The following is a 22,054-nucleotide window of genomic DNA, read 5'->3' on the forward strand; positions in this document are numbered from 1 at the left end:
AGACCAGGGGTCGGCAACCTACAGTCTGCGGGCCGGATCCGGCCTGGCGAGGCCTTGGGACCAGCCCTAGCCCGGTCCTGCCGCCGATTGCTGCCCCCGCCACAGCTTCCGCGCCGCTCCGGGTGCCATTTTGAGTTCGGCCCCCCCAGTTGTCTGAGGGACAGCAACCCGGCCCCCAGCTCAAAAAGGTTGCCTACCCCTGCTCTAGAACATGCTTTCCAGATATGTCCAGCTAGTGTTTTACACTTCTCTTTTAGAAGTCAGGAGAATGCTACATAATAGCATGGAAGTGGATAGTCCAAAACAGTTTGGGATTCTGCCTTTTAAATAGCAAATCTTGCAACAACTTTTAACAACTTTCCAGGAAATCTAAAATCAGAGTGGATTTTATTACCTATTTATAATTAAAATGATGGAAATGTATGGTAATTTATTTTTCTTATAGTGGGCCTAAAGTCATGAAATAGAAAAGGTTATTGAAGGTGGGGAATTTGGTGGCTCATCAGACCCAAACAATATTGGGGGAGGAATAGTACAAATGGGCAATTGAAGTCCCCTTTCTTGGACCCCCACATACATTCGGTGATTTCATCCATATTTAGGATCTTGTGAGTCATGAATGAAAATTTTCTATGTCAGTTCTGGGGGAAAAAACATTTTTATAAAAAAACAACTACATAATACTTAAGCTTTTGAAAACTATTGTGGACCTAAGTGCAGACTATAGCTCCCCAAAACTTCCAGACTGCATGGACATGGTGACTGGGAGATTCTGGGAGTTACAATCCAAAACAATAACTTTTCCATGCCCCTGGGTTTAGCCAAAATAAAAGAAATCAATTATTCTCACATTATATGTCTGCCAAATAAAGATTACACTTAATGAAGTGGGCCCTAGTCTGTGAAATCCAATGCCATATTAATTTTATTAATCTTCAAGGTGCCACAGCAGTCAGTTTTACTGTGATACCCAAACACAGTTGTCCCTCTGGAACCTGATTATTATGGCTATTTCCCCCTTCCACCAGCTGTTCTCCTCTTCTGTCTCCACTGCACAAGGAACTTGGGGGTTGGTAACTGAGAGATTGTGTCATACAGGGAAGCACAAAGCTACCAGATTCTCAAATTGTGAGTCTTAAGTGTAATTGCACAAGCATGCATTTTTTCATTCTTAGGACAGATCTGGACCAGTAACTCCCTCTTCAGAATATTGCTTGTTCTGCTCTTAACACTGCTTCTCACCAGTTTAAATCAGTATTGCAAGATCCAGATGAGAGCTACACAGATTTCAAGGAAGCTACCATTTGTGTTCTTAACCTCAATTGTCTCCTGTAATAAAAATTGGGTTACAGCAGTTTGTGAGCCCCAATAAAGTCAAAGTTTGGAAAAGTTACTTTTTTAGACTGTATCTCCAGCTAGTGGTGACATTGGCTGGGTTATTTTTGGAGTTGCAGCCCCAAAAGTAACTTTTTCATGCTTTGAGTAAAGCATACACATATACTTAAAACCTCTGGGTCATAGCTTCTTGACAGTTGTCTGGAAGCTAGAAAAGTCTGCTCATTTGCAGCCATTTTTAAAGAATCTGACTTCCATTAGGATAGTGATCCCCAAACTGAGTGGTACCATCCCCCTGGGAGCAGTGGAAAGGCACCTGAAAGGACAGAACTAAATGGACATCAGGTGGATCACTCTAGAAAGTCTTCTAGTGACAGAGTGCCACCAGAGAAAAGTCCTTCTCCTGAATGCCACCTGTTCCCACCTCCTTCAGAAAGGGATTTCCAGAGAAGGGCCATCAGGTTAATGGAGTAGAGGGCAGGCCCTTGATTGCTTCTTCAGGAGCTGCCCATCTTTATTCATCTATGATAACTTGAGCCATTTGTATACTGAATAATTAAAGCATTACTATAGGGTGTATCTTATTTGTGTTTTAATTATCTAACTAAATATAGTTACAAAGGAATGGAAATAAATCATAGATTATGACAATCATTCGAGCAATGTGTGGTTCTATAGAATTGTTAATTTGGAAGGGTGCATAATGGAATGCATTGGAGTAAGCAATAAATGCAAATAGGTTTATTTAATAGCCAGCTTCTGTCAGTTCACTGGGAATCTCCCATAAGTGTGTTGGCTCTCAACTGGAATGAAAAGCAGAAATGTGCAGATTATTTCCAACTGAATTAGGATTGTGTTCATCTTAAAGATACATTGGATAAAATTGGGGGAAAGAAACTCATGCATGATTGCTGTGCAATTCCATTTCTTTGTTTAAGCACTCCTTTATTTTTGGGTACAGTATGTTAATGTTCAGTAAATGCAGAGCAATTTTATACCTGAATTTATCTCCTTCATTTTGCTACTGATTTAAAATGCACTGCAGGTAACAGTTTCCTCTTTTTCTTTTTCAGCCTTGAAGAAAGAAGACAGTGGCTTTGATGAGGTAGGTTAATTTTTTCAAAGTTTCATTTTACTACTAAAAGCAGTAGTAATAACTGACTTGTGGACATGTTTATGCATACTTCAAAATCTTTGTCGGTGACCTCTGTCCCTCAGATGAATATTAGATTTCAAATAGGAACATGACCAGCCCTACTGTTAAACAAGCTGAAGCAATTTCACATTTGAGGTGGAATTAAGGACAGAAAATATTTAAGTTGTTTTATTGTTCTTTGTTGATTCTGGGATTTTCTGTTTTAGATTAGCTGCCTCAGATTTGGGGTGTCATGAAAAAATAGTAAATTATTATATAAAATTTCAGCATATTTTTACTGTCAGGAATAAGGAGAGATGTTTGTAGGATTTTTTTGCCCCATGTGCATATCTTCCTGATGTGCCTTGCACTTTGGCTTGGAATTAAGTTATGTTTATATTGTGCTTCCTAGTGAACAAAGTGCCTGAAAATGCTAAAGGCCTATTGATTCTTGTGGAAGACAATTATGTAAACTGTTCCAGTCCTTGGTGTTCTGCTACCTTAGCTGGGCAACTTATGAGGAACATTCTCACTTTATAATTAAGGCTTGTACCACCAAATAATGTCCAAGATGGTTATGATGATCAGAGCTTGGAAAAATTTCTTTTTTGGACTACAAAAAAGTTTTTGGATGCCAAAAACTGTAATTTAAAGGTTTAATTCTTCCAAGTTCTGTTGGTGATATATCTATATGAATCACCTTGTCTGCGCTTCTGCAGGATAGTATATGTTCTTTGCCTTCTAGAAAAACGTACATTAATAACTTACAAGTCTTGTTGTTTTGTCGTGAATTTTATCAAGATAGAAGAGGAATTAGTGGTGTAAAGCCTAAAGATCTGGAAGAATGTCTTTTTAATATCCTATAAGAGCTTGCCAGTAGATTAATTCAAAAGACTAAAACTAAAACTTTCACCTGGGCGAATAGATGAAATGAAGGAGAGGTTCTGCCTGCGTGTTGGAATACACGTTCTGCTTTTGTTAAAAATTTTTAGATGATGCAAGACCTTTGAAACTGCTGTTGGAAATCTGGAAACATCCCTTCTTCAACTCAACAATACCAGTCTTTTAATTTGAATTTATATCCTTCCAAGCGATTCAGGGAATATTATTTGTGGACGAGTTATAATGGCCCCAGAGATTAGAACCAGAAGAACCAATTTAGACAAGACATACTTAGTTCTGTCTGTTTTCAGGTTTTGTTTGCTTCTCACTGTGCATATACAACCTGCCTGCAAATATCAGAAGTGACATCAGAGCACAAGCACTCTTAATTGTTTCATTAAAATCCTTGCTCATAAATCCTGCAAATAAATCTGTATCAGGATGTTCTTTTAATTGTATTGTAAATTTGGCATGTATTTGATGTTTTGTTCTTTCTTTCTGGAGGAGGCTAGATTGTTTACAACAAAATTCACAGGATGTGAGGGTTACATAATACTGTGTAATACAGGAAGAAAATATTAAACATTTTGCAAACCACTTTGCCTCAAAACTGAACCTTAGGTCTGGGAAATATCAAAAGCCTTCAATAGTACTTGTGATACACAAAGCAAGTACTTTGTGTATTTAGCCATCTTTTGCAGAATAGTTATGATTAACTGTATGAATAAGAGCATCTTATTTGCAGGAATAATATTCTGGGTGGTCACTGAAGTGGAAGATAACTATCACCTCAAGTTTCTCCTTCTTGTTGACTCCTGTTCCCACACAGAAGAAGTGTGACACGGCAGAGATGTACTGAGAGTGCCTAATTTGTCTGTCATTGCATATGGCATTCGTTTTAATAATAATAATTAGCTCTTAAAGTACTTCTGCATATTCAAAGGAGTTCACACAAGTTATTGCAGTAATCCATGTGATAGTCTGTAATATAAGACAGTATTATGTCTGTTTTGTGAATTGTGAAGAGTGAATAGAAGTTGAGGGGGGGAAAAACCACTGCTTGGAATAGGTATTTTGGGGATTGGCTGGAGGATTCTGGGAATTCTCATAGAATCATAGAGTTGGAAGAGACCACAAGGGCCATCCAGTCCAACCCCCTGCCATGCAGGAAATCCAGATCAAAGCATCCCCAGCAGATGGCAATCCAGCCTCTGCTTAAAGACCTCCAAGGAAGGAGACTCCACTACACTCCAAGGGAGTGGTTCCACTGTCGAACAGCCCTTACTGTCAGGAAGTTCCTCCTAATGTTGAGGTGGAATCTCTGTTCCTGGAGCTTGCATCCATTGCTCCGGGTCCTAGTCTCTGGAGCAGCAGAAAACAAGCTTGTTCCCTCCTCAATATGACATCCCTTCAAATATTTAAACAGGGTTACCATATCACCTCTTAACTTTCTTTTCTCCAGGCTAAACATACCCAGCTCCCTAAGGCGTTCCTCATAAAGTAACAATTTCTAAGATCTGGGAGAAATAGGGGCTTGTTCAGACCTACTCACGCACAGTTCATTGCTGTGCTGATTTTTAATTATCTCACACGCTTAGCAGTGACATCCCATCTTCTCTTGCTGTACCATGATATGCTCCCAGTGTGTTGACCTGTGGATTTCCATTTTAATGGAATCGTCTTAGGGCTTACACAGCATTAAGATCAGCAACCTTATGCCCTGTGCAATTGGCATAGAGTTGCACAGGGCATGACTACTGCTTTCTCAGTAGACGCAGGTCATACTGAAGCTGACTTCAGCCCAGGTTGCTGTCAGCTAGCTGGAAAAATGTGCTTAAGTAAGATGAATTCCCTTCCAAGAACAGTGCCGAGCTTTGATAGATTATTTAGCTAAAATGCCAAGACAGGATTGTACAACTGTATAGCATTTAATTACTACTTTGCTTTCTTGACAACTTCCTTTTTTGCTAATAAGTATTATCAGAGAGGGTTGTCTACATCAGAGTAGCTATTGTGAATGGGGTATGCATTACAAGATCAAGAAAAGCATTTCTACAGATGGAGGAAACTCTACCAGTCATTAGTAAATGCAGATAATCTTCGGCTAGGTAGTCCAACAATCTCACTTAGTATAATGCTGCTTCCTTTGTTCCCATGAAGACCTCTTGTAAAAGAGATAGCTGTTTTAGTTTATGTCAGCATAAAAAGGCTCGAGCAGGAAAGAATCTGGCTCTACCTTTGAGATGAATTGATTCATTTGTACATGAACTTTCCTGGATATCAGTCCACATCTTCAGATGCACTGATGTAAGCACTAACACAGCTATCTCTTTGACAAGAAGTCTTCATGGAAATAAAAAAGTGACATAGTATTTTCCTTTCCCTAACCACAAACCAGGCAGGAATTTATATAGTAAGTCCCCTTGTGCAAGAGGAGGAACATCCTGATGACCAGATGTCCTCCTTTTCCTGTACATGCCCAACATTTCAACCTTCTGTTTAGGAGGAATTTCAAAATATCCTCAATTTTTTCCATGACTAAGAAGCATGATTTTACATTTATATTTGTGTTTTTAGCTTTTTATTTTGGAATGTCCTACATTTTGCAGTGCCTTGTTCTCCTTTCCAGTTAGGACATATGACCAGCAGGGATATAGCTATGGACAAGTGGCAAAAATGAAGGCATTGCCTCTCCCACAGAATAAGAATTCTGGAACTCCCCCAATTGAAATTTTTCTTCAATCCCCAAATTTCTAGCATTGTAAAGAATGAGACATTGAGAACGGCTGTGTTCTCATTCCTTTGGCAACTTTGCCTGCCCTCTTTTCTTTGGATGCTTAAACTGTATTTCTAAATTATCAGCCAAAGTTTTAAATCAATACAGTTCTAGAAATGTGGGGACTGAAGGAAAATGTCAGAGGGGTGCCCCCCATAATTCTTATAGAGGGCAATGCCTTCATTGCCCTTTTCATAGCTGAATCCCTCAGGCTATCCTGGACTACCTAGCAGTCATTGTATATAGTGTGTATCTGTGTGTGTGTGTAAAAAAATTGCTTTTTCCTGAGCTGTAGTTCTAGCTGAATTTCATTTTAAAGTTATGTCAGGGGAGCCAGTTGGTAAGGTCTGGGTGGGCATGTGATGGGGAAAATCGTTGATCTCTAACCTCTCCAGTGGAAAGCAAAATGGCCAGCAATCAACTTTTTCTTCCCTGTTTCTGTGCTTTATTTAGCAAGCTATTGATTTTTACACTTGAACAATGTTTCATCTATAAAAAGGAGGTCATTCCTCTGCCCCTCTGCTCTAGGGTGAGGATGTCGAGATTGGGTCAGGAAGCTGAAAATGGGAGGAAAAAATCAGTGAAGTGCAAAGGGATCTGCAGTGAATGGGTGAGAAATTTTAGTGTAGTCTGTAGAAAAAGTCATAATGATAAGTGGGGAAAATACTGCACTGCTAGGGTGAAAGCAAAGAAGAAAGTTGAACAACTGATATCAAGAGCTAAATTCTTTGTAAGTAAGGTGTTTGAATTTCTTGGAATTTGTCTTTTGTACCTGTCTTGAGACCATTTTTACAAATATTTTCTGCACAGAATAGGAACTCCATAGATTACATATATTCTTTTTTATTATTGTTTAGGATTTCTGAACAGGTAATAGAAATTTAATGGTGTTTTATTTCATGAAAATAATCACAATATGTTGACAGTATGTGAGTGGAGGAGTGGGTTGATATAAATGGTAGATGGGAAAAGAGTCACAGACTTGATAGGAAGATACACTGTGGCCAATAACATGAATGGGAGACTATGTCATTATTGGTGTACTGATGCAGTGTAAGGATATAATTTAACATGCCAGTTCTAAAGAAATAATTCAGATCATCATTATTTATTTCAATTCTTACTTTTTAAATTCTAGTCTTTCTTTAAGGAGCCTAGGCTGGGATGCTTGATTTTCCTTCCCTAACATATCCTCACAGTAACCTTGAAAATTATGTCATCCTGAGAGACTGAATAGACCCACACCACATGATCAGCATCATAGTTGAATGGAGATTTGAATCCATGTCTTCCCAGTCACTGTTCAATACCACAGGCAGTGCATCTTGCTGTCTCTAATTTCTTTCTTCTCTGCTTATAGTAATGGCCTGAATTACAGAGGTTACATATTAACCTGTGATCCCATTTCCAACTCTAAAACTCTTTTTGGCTAAATAAGATGCATATAAAAGTAGGAAAAGGCAGATCCTAAAGTGCTCTTCTGTTGACAAAATGTTGATGATGTTTACAAGCACGTTTACCAGTCAATGGCTTGCAGCCCTCTATTGTTGTGTGCCTTCAAATCATTTCTGACATATGGAGACAGTTAGATGATGCTATCACAAGGTTTTCTGAGGCTGAGAGTATGTGACTTGCCCAAGGTCACCCAGTGAGGTTCCATCGCTGAATGGGGAATCAAACCCTGGTTTCTATGACTGTAATCCAAGGCTCAAACCATGCTGGCTCTTAAGTCCTCTATTCCAGTGGTGTCCTCTTGTTTTGCATCTTGAAAGTTCTGTTTCCTGCCTGATGCCGTGAAAGTAGATAGAACATATTAAATAGAGATTAATATATATATTGACATAAAACACTCATTTTCTTTAATGGACATACTGTTTTTCAGTAATGTTCGGATATAAATTTTGTTGCAATATGCTAATTGAATTTTACTGCTTGCTGTCACACTACCTGGAACTCTAAATCTTGTCATCTTGTCTGCTGTGGTGTGTTCAACAAATAGGATCTGAAGTGTAGAATGATCAGTATATACTTTTTACAGTGTACATCAACTAATAAATAATATATTTGCCTACTGTATATAAAGGTAGGAGGTGGCAGTATACTGCACATAGTTGTTTGTTTATTTCTTGTTGTGTGCTTTCAAGTCATTTCAGACTTATGGTGACTCAAAGGCAAACTTATCATTGGGTTGTTTTGGTAAGATTTGTTTGGGGAGGGGGAGGTTGCCTTTCCTTTCCTTGGAGGTATGACTTGCCCAAGGTCACTAGTGGGCTTCCATGACTGAGCAGGGATTCGAACTCATGCTGTGAAAAAACTGCTTGCTGTGCAGTTGACAACTTGAGTTTTTGGATGGACTTGCCACAATGCAGAGGTCTGTCTCTTGTCATTCTGTATTGATTTCTAGCAGTCACTATATTACACAGTGTTGCAATCAGTTTCCAGGTGTTTATGGATGTAACAGGTAGTATACTAACCTAGATGTTAAGGCATTGAAAAGTCTGATGAAACCAAGTTACAGTTGGCCCAATGAGTTATATTAGAGAGGGATCTCTAATCAATGGCAAACCTCCTCTGAACAAATCTCGCCATAATGAGGAACCAACTAGAAGAAACACAACACTTGCACTGCACACTCTATACCAGAGTAGCTATAAGTCTGCTACTTTTTTTTCTGTGCTCGCTTGGGAAAAGTGTTGAAGTAAATCAAATGAAATGATGAATCTTATTTTCACATATAGGATTACACAAAAATTATTATGGTTGTAGGTATGAACATAGTCTGAACCCTGGTCCATTGGAAGAGCGTTATTGCCTTCATTTCCTGCTTGTGAACTTGCCAAAAGCATCAGGTTCCATTGTGGAAAGGAAGATAGGCCTCTGGAATGACTTCATGGCCCTTTGGTTTGATCTGACAGGGCTCTTAGTATATTGGTGAATAATTAGAAAAAAAATCATTGTCATCAACACTTCACTAATTTTATGGTCTCTAGTCTAAAATATAGAGGTGAAATACAGTTTGACATATTCCAGAGCATAAGTTCATCAAAATAATGTGGACCTAGACCTGTGTAGCCAAATGTTGGAAGAACCTCTGCCTCTGAAATAAACAAAAGCCAAGAATGAAATGGAAAAACAATTTATGTCAGTACAAGGTTTCCCCATTGTGGGAAAATGCTTGGCAGATGTTGGATGATTTTTAAATTGTTATGAATATTATTACAGTGGAAAGCTCTCTCTCTCTCTCTCTCTCTCTCTGTGTGTGTGTGTGTGTGTGTGTGTGTAAATGATTACAAGAAATGCACTGTGAGGAGTGTCCTTTTCTCATTGGGAGAAAGTATTATGGCCTTTTTCTTGTTTGATCAGCTGGATTGCCTATGTTTTTCTACATGGAAAACTAAAATAGTATCACAGATGTGTCTTCATCCTCCTTCTGGTGGTTTATTCACTGCAAGTAGCTCTTGTCTGTGAATATTCTTAATGATGTCTTCTTCAGCCTGGTGTCAGTGACTGTGCTGCCTGGGAGTGGTGGGATTTGTAGTTCAGCACTACTGCAGATCACTGATCTCCAAAAGAACTAGAACTTTACATATGACTCCAGCTTGATGTAAAAATGTAATACCAGGAAGAGGGGGTTGGGTTGAAGATTAGAGGAAATTTTGCTCATGTACACTAGTGCCGCACCTGTTCTTTCAACAAGCCAAGAAATAATGGTATCTATAAAGAGGTGTTAGGGAACTGAAGATCAAGGGCAGGTCATGCATCCAAAAAGCCAAAGTGGTACAAGTCCCATTCAACCTATCAAGTCACTCTATTCACAACACACCATCTTATCATGGTCTTACATGTCCAAATCACACTTTACGTTAATGGTGGAGATTCCATTGGACTATAATTCTCCTGTACAGTGGTACCCCGGGTTACGAAATTAATTCGTTCCGCGGTTAATTTCGTAACCCGAAATACCTTCGTAAGCCGAATTCCCATAGGCGCTAATGGAAAAATAGCTCTCTGCTGCCCTCCGGTGGCGGAAAATAGCGCCGCGGTTTTTTCGTAACCCGAAGAAACCTTCGTAAGCCGAAGCAATAAATCCCTATGGGATTTTTTCGTATCCCGAAAAATTCGTAACCCGGCGCATTCGTATCCCGGGGTACCACTGTATATATATAGCCGTGTTAGTCTGTAAAATCAGTATGTAGAGAGCTCTTTCTTGTAGCACCTTTGAGACTGACTGAAAGAGAAGTTGATAGCATTCACTTTCGTAGACTTCAGCCTACTTCCTCAGAAGCATCTGAGGAAGTAGACTGAAGTCTACGAAAGCGAATGCTGCCAACTTCTTTCTTTCAGTTAGTCCTCAACGGTGCTACAAGATCTCCCTACATATAATTCTCCCAGTATTTCTGACTGATGGGAATTGAGAGCTCAGCAGCAACTGGAGTGTCATAGCTACCCACCTCTGCTCTTTCTCTTAATTACATTTCTCTTAATTAATTTCTGTCCACAGAAGCTTCTCTTATCAACTGCCATAGCTGTTATTGGAAACTTCACATTTAGAGATAGTATACCTCTAACTTCCCAGATATGCTTGGTAAGAAACCAGGGTAGGCCAGCATTTTAATACTGTGCTTGCAAGTCTCTGGAGGCACTGGTGGATTATGTTAGGAACACAACATGGTTTGTGTGCTGCCTGAATTTTTTGTAGGTATTTTATTATTCTAAAGCAGGGTGGATCCTGCCCCTGCTCCTTCTCTCAGTAGAACTTGGGAAGTGGTATTTTTGTTTTTGGCCTACACTTCCCAGACCCTTCTAGCAAGCATGGCTGTTACGCCTTGTCCCAGCACCACCTACTTTTAAATCCCGTTTCTGAGCGGGATTCATCAAGTCTGATAAATTCCTTGGTGGAGTGAACATGTGAAGAGGAGCCCTTCCTGGGACAAGAGTCATCCCTTTTCAGGCCCAAGGCATGGAACCATTCTGGGCATCCCTCCCAATCTGTCTCAGGCGTGACTAAACCTTCTCTGTAACTGAGGAGTAAAGCCAGGATGGGCTTTGAATGTTGCCAGCCATTAGGGAAGGCTGAGGGAGGGGAAATCTACATACTCCCCTCTTCCCAGCAGGATTTCTTGTTTGATAACATGACAATGCAAAGCGCATATGTGTAACAACACTAGCAACATGAGGACCCTGGAGCATTTGCACCAGTTTTTAAAACTTAATTGCACTGTGACCCTCATAGTGAAAATTGATTTACTTTTAAAAAAGATGTGTTTTTGAACTCAGGGTGACCACTGCAAGCACTGCATCAGGGTTTAGCAAGAACAGTCTTGTCACAGAAGATAATTATGAAGCCTGGATCTGTTTGGGTATTTTGCTTAGAGTTTATTCTGCTTTGACATATTTCACTGTTGAGTCAGTGGTGGAAGAATGCTTTGTAGTGGCTGAAATTTCCTTACTATTGCTCAGAGGTTGGAAAAGTTCCTTTTTTCAACTACAACTTCATTTAGCAGGCATGGATTGTGAAAGCTGTGTTCTCAGAAGGTAATGTTTTCAAGTTATGGCATGATTCTGGAAAGCATTTGTGGCAGAAACTAAAGGAAGGAATATGCTGCCTTCAGTATGAATAGTTTACTTTCCCCTTCTCCCCTAACAAGTGTTTCTTGGGGATTCTTGAACCCTTCTCTGCAGTCCATATTCTTCTCTTTGCATGAAGCCAAAGGTCAGTGGTCCAGGATAGAGCTAACCAGTATCACCAGAAACTGACTTAATTCTTACAAGTTGGAAGTGTATCATACAGGAATATCTTCCATCCAGTTTGGTATTGTTTTATTTTATGGAAGAAGGAGAATCATTGTCAGTAAGACACCATGCCAAGATGTTAAAAAGTGGTTTATTAATAAAAAAGCCAAGTTGTTTTGGCCTATTTGTTCTCTAAAGGCCTTCTTCAGGGGATTACTTAGAATCAAACTTCAGAAATTTCTGAACCAGAAGCTCCTAAATAAAATACTGTTTCTGTGGATTCTGTTAGATGCTCCCCAGTTTTTTGTTTCTTGTTTTGCATCTTTTACTGTTTTATTTTACAAGCCAGAGCAAAGGAGGTAGATTTCAAAAGAACCCAATTATCCTCTTGGATTTGTGGTTAAACTCTTTTGGTTTAAAGATGCTGATCATCTTTAAGTCATACTTTGTTCTAGAGAATTAAAAGAAAAATAGTAATCACAATAGTGCTCATAGTGTACTACTGTATTGTGACTATTAGAGTGTCCAGATGGAAATGAATGGCTGAATATTTGGCTATCTTCTTATTTGATTGCTCTATGGCTGGCATCCTTTTGAGTAGTACTAACAAGAGTAGACCATTCAAGCAGTTGTTCAAACATATCAACACATAAATAAATCTAATTGATTCAGTAGGGCTGTCTAGTCAAGACTAAGGAGCTTATCAGATGAACTTTAAAACCGTCTCAAGCCTCCTGGGTTGCAGCCGGGACACTGGATGGAGGCGGGAGTTATCACATTCTAAATTGCCATCTAATCACCGCCTGCCATCAGTCCAGGTCCCAGCCGTACTACGCCAACACCTTTTTGAAGCTGGAAAGCTTCCAACTTTAAAAAAATGCTGGCAGAGCACAGCAGGGACCCAGTTTGGACCCGAGCTGATGGTAAGCAGCAATTAGGTGGTGATTTAGCATGTGATAATCCTTGTGTCCATCCAGCCTCCAGCTGCAGCCTGGGAGGCTTGAAACACTTTTAAGGTTCATCTGATAAATAATAAATAAAATAAAACTTTTATTTATATCCCGCTTCTTTGAACAAGCAATCGGAGCGGTTTACATAAAATCCCAACAATACCTTAAATATAACTCACATGTCCCTCCCCCCTTAAAATAACAATTAAACAAGTAATAATTAAAATAATCTGTAAACAGATCCCAGTTAAAATCTCACAAGTTTAGGAGTTGATAAGCTCCTAAAAGAGAATTTAGGCCATTGCATTGAGACTCTACCACAATACATTGTATCTGCAGCCCCCTCTCCAAATGAGACCATATTTGATAACAACTACCATGTGTGGAGGATGATTAGGATTGCTCACTTGTGCCTGAGTACTGTACAAACTCATTATGATAAGTATTAGGACAGTGTCTGGGAGTAAATTTGCATTTTACCAGGCTATTACCTTTACAATACAGTATTGGCAGTACGATCAGAGACTAATTTTAAACTCCTTTTACAGTTTTTTCCTAGGGCAGTCTGTCTTATTTATATTACTAGCTTGCCTGGAAAGAGGTTATTTTGCAGTCAACAAAGTGTTTGCATAATTGTCTAGGATGGTTTATTCCAGAGAGATCTCATGGCTTTGTCCTTCAAAGCAGCTGAGCTCACCTCTTATCTGTGTTATTTGTGACTACCTGGATCCAGGTGGTCATTCCTTTGTAACAGAATATAATTAAATAGGAAGGGTAAGCACTAAACAAATAAAGATAGGCTGGACTTCTCCCGGCATGCTGTTGGCATCCTTACATTGCAGTAGTGGATGTTAGCCAAGCAATAGTGAGAAGAGTCTACCTGGGACCATTCTGTGGTTGTTCTCTATCCAAGGTGACATCTAATTAAGAGCAGATGCAAGAGTTTGTAGCCACAATCTGCTTGGCAAATGTCATACTAGAGCTTGGAAAAGCTACCTTTTTGGACAAGAACTCTTAGGATTTTTCCAGCCAGTATGACTGCTAGCCAAAAAAGTAACTTTTCCTATCTCCATTTCATAGCAGACACTGAAGAGTTCATTATCTTCACCGTGAAGGCATAACAATGAATGGACAGCATGCTGTTTGTCCATTTATTCATTCTCTTGAAAAAGAAAATTAAAATAACAATGTTGAAAGAATTTTCAGATGCTGTTTGTAGTGAGTATGTATTTGCTCACTTTTTGATTTCAAGTGAAGTACAGTGTATATGGGTCTACCATGGGAAACCCTGTTTGTATAGATTGGAAAACTATCATCCACATTTATATGTGGATGATCAAGGCAGCTTAGAAAGGTTAAAACATTTAAAAATTCACATAATTTGCTGGCTGTAGTTATAAAGTCATCTTCCCCTTACGGTGACCCTGTGAATGAGAGACCTCCAAGATCTGCCCTCTTGGGGTCTTGCAAATTCAGGCCCATAGCTTCCTTGGTTGAATCAATCCACTTATAGTGCAGTCTTCCTCTTTTCCTATTGCCTTCCACTTTACATAGCATTAGTGTCTTTTCCAATAAGCCATATCACTGCACAATATGTTCACAGTATAACAATCTTTGTTTAGTAATTTTTTACTTTTAGGGAGAGTTCAGGCTTTATTTGCTGTAGAACCCATTCATTCGCCTTTTAGTGGTCCGTGATATTTATAGAAATTTCTTCAACACCACATTACAAATGAGTTGATTTTTGTGTGTGTCAGCTTTCTTTTCTTCACTGTTCATCTTTCACAGCCATACATGGACATTGGAGATACTACTATAGCATGGATAATGCTATAGTTTTTTACTATTAAATTATATACCTTTAACCTTGATGATCTTACCTAGTTCCATTGTGGCTACTTTTCTAGTCTGATTTCCTGATTACATTCTCATCATATTCAAGTAAAACAACAACAACAATAATAATAAATAAAATTTATTTTTATCCCGCCCCTCTGTGTAACACAACTGGGGCGGCTTACATTCATTCCCATATCCCAATAAACATTTATGGAAACTGAAATCTCTTCCTTAAGCATGTATTTTGACATGTGTTTCAGTTTCTTAGTGTTTTGCATTCTTTATAGTCCTCTAAATAGAAAAAAATGTTGTGCTTCAGTTAGCGTACCATCATTCTTTCCATTCCCAAATTGGCAGGGTTCAGTTCATTTCTTTTGTGGATGGTTTTGCCTCAATTCAGGAAGGAGAGCTCTCCAGGCAAGTTAGTGGTAACCAGAGGAAATGTATGATTTTCCTTTGAAACACCAAATATTCTCTTAAACTGTTCCCATTAAAATTAAAGAAAAAACATGTCATCTTTACTGTAGTGGTTCTTTTGCTTTATTTTAAAGGCTATGTCTGGTTTATCATGACAGTTCATCTATGGGGAAATTTTACGGCCAAAGATTGGAGCTAGTCAATTAGATATTTGGGGCTCTAGAGTTTTTTTTTTTTTATTTTTATTTTTATTTATAAACCGCTATAATTTATAATTTATAATTCTTTAAGTTGTAGATAGTTGGGGGATTGATGAAAGTATAGTGTTTGCTTGTGCTTCAAGGGGGGAAAAACAGTGTTTTTTCATAAGAGATGTTTAATCAAATCCTCCTTTGTGGTATGACTTCATTAAAACCTTTCAGTGCATCTTCAGATAGGATACTTTCAAAAGCAAAATCCAATTTCCACTGATTTACCTTAAAATTAAAAGAGAGAGAGAAAAGGCTCCCAGCGGTTCAATTATATTTAATCTCTGTTGGTAACACTAGAGTTGATTGTAATAAAGACAATTGCAAACAAAGGGAACCTTTTCTATGTTGAACTACTATAGAAATTAATGGCCATATAAAAGCTGGTCATTGTTTAAACCATTTCAGCTATCAGTGTTTAATCTGATGCTGTTGGTCTGAATTGTAAATGCACTGTGAAAACTATGTTCTCTATGTACTCTGCTATATCCCCTTTAGGACTTTTGCAATAATATTTCTTAGCATATCTTTTGCTCTTTGCTCTTGTGAGCTTGGGTCTTGGAAGCAACTCCAAATTAATAAAGTGGAATTTATATAAATGTAAGTGCTTGCTATATGGAAACTTTTACTGCCAAAACTTGTCTTAAAGGTTGTTTTTATGGACTGGAGACTGGCTTTGTGTTCTGTATATATCTACACTGTTGCACTTTTACATATTTGATTTTTTTCATATTATTGTTCTGAGAAATGCATATTGTGTTCATATTGTGTACTGAATATTTTCTTAAAATTGAAAGGTTAGTGTTGAAAAATGTTAGGTGGGGGACATAACGTGAAGGTATGAGAGAAAGTAATGTGATGGCAAACTAAAGAGGTAAACCAGAAAAGTTGAAATTGGAATAGAAGAAGTACTAATAGGGTTCTCAATAACCATTTTTATACACTCTCTGGATTTTATTTGGAAGTCTAAGAGTGCATCTACACTGCTGAAATAATGAAGTTTAACTGTCATGATCAGTGCTATGGAATCTTGGGATTTCTAGTTTGGTGGGGCACCAGAGCTATCTGACAGAGAAGGCTAAATATCTCAAAAAACAAGCAATACCAGAATTCCATAGCTTTGAGTCATGGCAGCTGAAGTAGGGTTAAACTGCATTATTTCTGTAGTGTAGATGCATCCTAAGATTATATTATTTTTGTTTAGGACAATCTTTAGAAGTGAGGATGTGTAATGGGAATAGAAGTAGGTTTCCAAGAAGGATGTTCCAGAGTTTTGGATACAGTGGGTGTGGAACCTTTGCAGGAGTAATTGAAATTATTTTAAAGGAAAGGTAAAACAGTTACGAGTGTTGATTCTAGATGTGTCTAATAAATACATCTTATTCTGCAGGCGAGAATACATAGGTTGAAATGATGTTTGGGATGCCATATGGATTTAACATACTGTATCTTCTTCAGGAGAAATGCAACAATCTTGCCCTTGAGTTTCTGACTGTGGTTCACTGTAGTCTCTCAAGTCAGGCTGATCAAATTATCTGTGCTCGCTCCTTTTAGAATCAGGGTTTAATCTGGTTTTTGAATTTAATATAATCAGGTGGCATATAAAGTAGTGCTTGGAAAGGTTTGCTGAGCTTCTGTAGCAGCCAGGACTAGCTGGCAATGTTTTAATGTGGTGATAAGTTTCCATCTTCTTGTGCCTTGTCCTTTTATTTTATACGTTGTTTTAAGTAAAATGCAACTTATGATTTCAATGCTGAGCTTCCTTTGCAAAATAAGCATTAATTACCTTCTGAAAAAAGCTCAATTGATCCAATAATAAGGTCTATATTTGAGCAAGGCTGAACAGGTTTTATAGTCTTATCTGGGGTGGGTGAGAATTTCATGTATATTAATTTATTATATTTTGTTCAAATTTGCATCTACTACTATATTTAGTATTCTTGGTCCATGCTTAATTCTTAACATGGAGTTTCAATTCAACTGTGTCAGTGTTGAATTAGAGTTACCACTTTTTTTGTGAGAAGATCTTTATCTTTAAAACCTATGTTGCAGGCAGGTATAACTTTGTCCCTTTCCGTACTGAGGATAGCTGCACCTGTTCAATTTAGCTGTTAAAAACTGAGGGAGAATTTTGTGTCAGGTCTTCTTCTTCTTCTGGAAGAATTTGTTCAAATTTGTAAATTTCTTAGTATTTCAGACAAAGCATTTAAGGCTTAAAAATTCCAAATATAGAGGGGAAATGGAAGAGTTAGGGATGGATTTACCTTACACTGAAATAGGTGGGACATAGATAGGGCCATATGCCACAAAAACCCTAGTTATTGAAGTAGGCTGGCATATATATATATATATATATATATATATGATAACTAGCACCAGAGACATACACATGCCATGCACAGACACTTGATGCATATAATATATTTAAAAGGACTGTCAGTCACGTTGATCTATTTAATTGTACACAAACAATTGTTTCATGCAAATGAATTATCCAGGTTCAGTCTCCCTTATCCAAAATGTTTGGGACCAGAAGTGTTTTGGATTCAGATTTTTTTGGATTTTGGAATATTTGTATACATCTAATGAGATACCTTGGAGATGGTGCCCAGGTCTAAACATTAGATTTGTTTGTGTTTCATATGGACCTTATACACATAGCTTGAAGCTAATTTTATACATAATATAATATGTAATAATTTTGTCCATGAAACAAAGTTTGTGAACACTGAACCATGAGAGCACTGGTGTCTCTATCTCAGTCACCCATGTGGACAATTTTGGATTTTGGAGAATTAGGGATTTTGGAATTCGGGATAAGAGAGACTCAACCTGTAGTGGTAGTTTTGCTCTGTTGACAGAAGTTTATATAAATAGTTACTTTCATGTACACGTGTAGTTGCAGCATTTATTACTGTGGAAATGAGTTAAAAAATCCTATGGCATTTTGGCAACAAATTTGTAGCTATATTTTGAGGCAAAATCTTTGTAACAGATTTCTTTCTAGACCTAAGCTAGTGCTTCTGAATGGCCTGATTTTTGGCTTATCCAGAACGGAAAAATGGTCCTAGAAGTAATAGACTTTTAATTTCTTTTAAAAAAAATACCTGCGTATTCATGGTTTCTTGAAATATCCTGGATTTCCCCCACTCCCCCTCTCCCTTGTGTTCTTCCTCCTCTCCCTTCCCACTGAACACATGCCACATCTACTCTCAAGCAATATTTCAGAAATTGACTTTTATCAATTTCCACTGAGGCCTTTTTAATTATTATTCAGGAGTGTTAAGTGCTTTATCAGTATTACACTCTCTTGCTAGCATTCCTCTTTCACTTCCTTGACCTCTCTTGAAACTGCTGTCCTGGGAACAGTCACTAGGTCTCTTGGTGTTGGCCATTATAGGCTGCTGCCACATTGCAGAATTAATGCAGTTTGATGTTATTTAACTTTCATGGCTACATCCTATGGAATTCTAGGATTTGTAGTTTTTGTGTGGCACCAGAGCTCTCTGACAGAAGGCTTAATATCACACAAAATGACAAATCCCAGAGTTCCATAATGTTGAGCCATGACAGTTAAAGAGGTGTCAAACTACATTAATTCTGCTGTGTGGATGGAGCCTTATCTAGTCTTGGGATAACACAGACAGACAGACAGACAGACAGTGAGATGCACATTTCATTTCAAGAAATTCTGGGTTAATCTGATCCAGGGATCTGGGAACAAAAAATACTTGTAAGTGCTAGGGGTTCTCTGGAGATACATCAAGATGGGAATAATGTCATAGACATGCCAAACAAATAAATCAATTGGAAAGGACAGGAAAAAAACCCCAGAGACCTTCTGGTTTTTCCAGTGCACCTGGATGGGCCCTTAGTTGCAGACTGCCAGAGAGTTACTCTTGTATGTTGGGAACAGAATCTGAACCTTAGACTTTGCATCTATTAAGCTTTTGTGTGTATTGTGAGGTTGGGGCAAAAGTTTTTGGAAGTCATAGTCCATCAAAGGAACTTTTACAAACTGTAGCATAAAACCAGAGCTTGACCTAACAATTCAGGGAACCCTTTTAAAAAAAGATTGGCTTTCAAATACTCAGTGTTCCTGTGTATGCAGATAATACTGTTCTACCATTTGCTCAAATAGAATAGTCATTTTTTGAACTGATATCAGTTTTAAAATGAATGATATCAAGTTGCAAAGTGAACTATAGAAAGTATGAGTGGATTGCTTTTAAAGCGAACCATCACATTAAGAACCATTTAGCTAATGTAAGTAGAAATCCCTGGAAAGATAAAGCCATTTAAATATTTGGGCATCAGGATCCAGAAAGATCGAGAATTTCTAATTGAATATAACCACATTAAACTGTATAATGCACTACACAGTGAAATAGCAGTTTGCTCTAATCTTAGTTAGCAGTAGTAAAGCTTGGAATAATGAATTATAGTAACTAATGAATTATTTTGTTATGGGGTTGTTGGTAGTGTGCCTTCACGTAATTCCTGACTTACGGTGGCTTTTTCCTCACCTTACGGTTCATTGCACTGTTTACTGCAGACATACTGCAGCGACCTAACACTGAAAAGCTGTTTTTCCAGTCCTCTTTCACCATTCTCCCAATGCCAATGCTACTAAAAACATTCTAGCTAGTCAGAAAATAAAGAAAAAGGCGGTTGGATAGACATAAAAAGACTTTGAAAAAAGGAGCTTCTTTATCAGAGACTTTGGGTTTGTGCTGCTGAATTAATGCAGTGCGACACCACTTTAACTGCCCATGGATCAATGCTGTGGAATTCTGGGATTTGTAGTTTTGTGAGATATTTTGCCTTCTCGGTCAGAGTGCTCTAGTGCCACAGTGAACTACAAATCCCAGGATTCCATCACAGTGCACCTTAGACCTGAGGTATGTCTCTACTGTATTAACTTTTCAAATAGTAAATCAAGATAATGTACAATATTTCTTTTCTGTTACATGTTCTGGTATCTAATTCCGTTAAGCTTGATCATTCAGTTTCAGAGTATCTTAGCTTCCATCTTGTCTTTGTGTGTTAATTTAATATTATTTGAAATAGTACCAGAAATATTTTTACTTCTTTATGGCCTTTTTTTTTAATGCTAGAAGTTCCACTCCTATATAGGGCATAAAGCAATTTGACATTCATGTATACCTCTACTGCTACTGAGGCCAGAGATCACAGGATGAACTGCATATGGTTGTTTTCTTGTGATGCATAGGACTAGCAATAATAATGGATCACAGGTAACTATAAACAACTGTATGTATGGTATAAGCATGTAAATAATTATGCCTTGTCTGTTGTTGTCAGTCCTGTAGCTCACATTCATTTCTGGGCATCTTATTTCAAATGTATTCCTATCATCATTTCCTAACATTTGCATCAACAGTCGTGTGGGTGTTCTAATTGCATAAAGCCATGCAAGACGTTAAAATGTGCAGGGTCTCTTCTAATAATGGAGATGTGCCTTTCATGTAGCCATTACAACCCTGTTTTCCTAACTCTAATAAGCCTTGAATTGTGCAACAGTGCATTTTCTCATCAAAAGATAAGAGGTGATTACTTCCCCCTTGTTTGTTTATCCTGGAGTTTGCCATTGATCTTCCATTTGCTGCTATCATTGAATGTTCCACAGATCTTCCTAATCTTTTAGATGTATAATTGGGTTAGATAGCCTGTTTCCATTTGCAAAGGAAATACCTAGGCTATGAGGGAGGATCAGCCTGTGATTTATTACTTTCTAAATTTGCTTCAGAGATGAGTGACTTCTATATAAATCCCACTACAGTATTGGCAATATATCTATGCAAAGAATGGGATCTTCTGTCTATCAAACAGCAGCCTATTGTGCTGTGGAATAGAAGCTGTTGTTGTTGTCAACTGACATCAAGTTGCTTTCGACTTATGGTGACATTATGAATGAAACACCTCCTAGTCACCCTGCCATCAACAGCCCTGCTCAGGTGTTGCAGACTCAGGGCCATGGCTTCCTTGTAAGTCTGTCCACCTGTAATGAGGCTTTCCTCTTTTCCTACTGCCTTCTACCTTCCCGAGCTTAATTGTATTTTCTAGCGAGTCATGTCTTCTCAGGATATGTCCAAAGTATGACAGTCTTAATTTAGTCAACTTGGCTTCTAGAGAGTTCAGGCTTGGTTTGCGTTGTTGTTGTTGTTGTTGTTGTTGTTGTTGTGTGCCTTCCAAGTGATTCTAAGGTGAACTGATCTTTCTTGGCAAGTTTCACCAAAGGGGGTTTGCCATTGCCGTCCTCTGAGGCTGAGAGAATGTGACTTGTCCAAGGTCACCCAGTGAGTTTCCATGCCCAAACCAGGATTTGACCCCTTGTCTTCTAGTATCCTAGTCCAGTTTTCAAACCACTACACCACACTGGCTCTGGGCCCATTTATTTGTCTTTTTGGCAGTCCAGGGTCTCCTTAGTACTCTCCTCGAGCACCACATTTGAAATGACTTGATTTTCTTCCAACAGCTTTCTTTTCTGTCCAGCTTTCACAACCGTACATGAGAATTGGAAATACAATGGCATGGACAAACTTGACTTTGGTATTCAGTGATACATCTCTACATTTCAGGATCTTGCGTGTTTCCTTCATAGCTGCTCCTCCTAGTCCTAATCTTCCTCTGATCTCTTGACTGCAGTCCCCAGTTTGATCTTTCAGTATTTCAGTGTCTTCGGTGTCTTCTGTAAAGTCCATGGTCATTATTTTTG

General features: G+C 38.3%; 1 protein-coding gene across 1 annotated transcript in view; it reads left to right on the forward strand.

Annotated features, from left to right (window-relative positions):
* The window catches only part of CDK14 (cyclin dependent kinase 14), a 220,875-nt gene that overhangs the window by 7,982 nt on the left and 190,839 nt on the right, over positions 1 to 22,054 (forward strand). The window contains exon 2 of the mRNA XM_042472048.1: positions 2,409 to 2,440. Coding sequence (XP_042327982.1) covers positions 2,409 to 2,440 — 32 coding nt within the window. The remainder of the gene's footprint in view (positions 1 to 2,408; positions 2,441 to 22,054) is intronic.

This window comes from Sceloporus undulatus, chromosome 6 (assembly GCF_019175285.1).
Source record: "Sceloporus undulatus isolate JIND9_A2432 ecotype Alabama chromosome 6, SceUnd_v1.1, whole genome shotgun sequence".
Lineage (NCBI taxonomy): Eukaryota > Metazoa > Chordata > Lepidosauria > Squamata > Phrynosomatidae > Sceloporus > Sceloporus undulatus.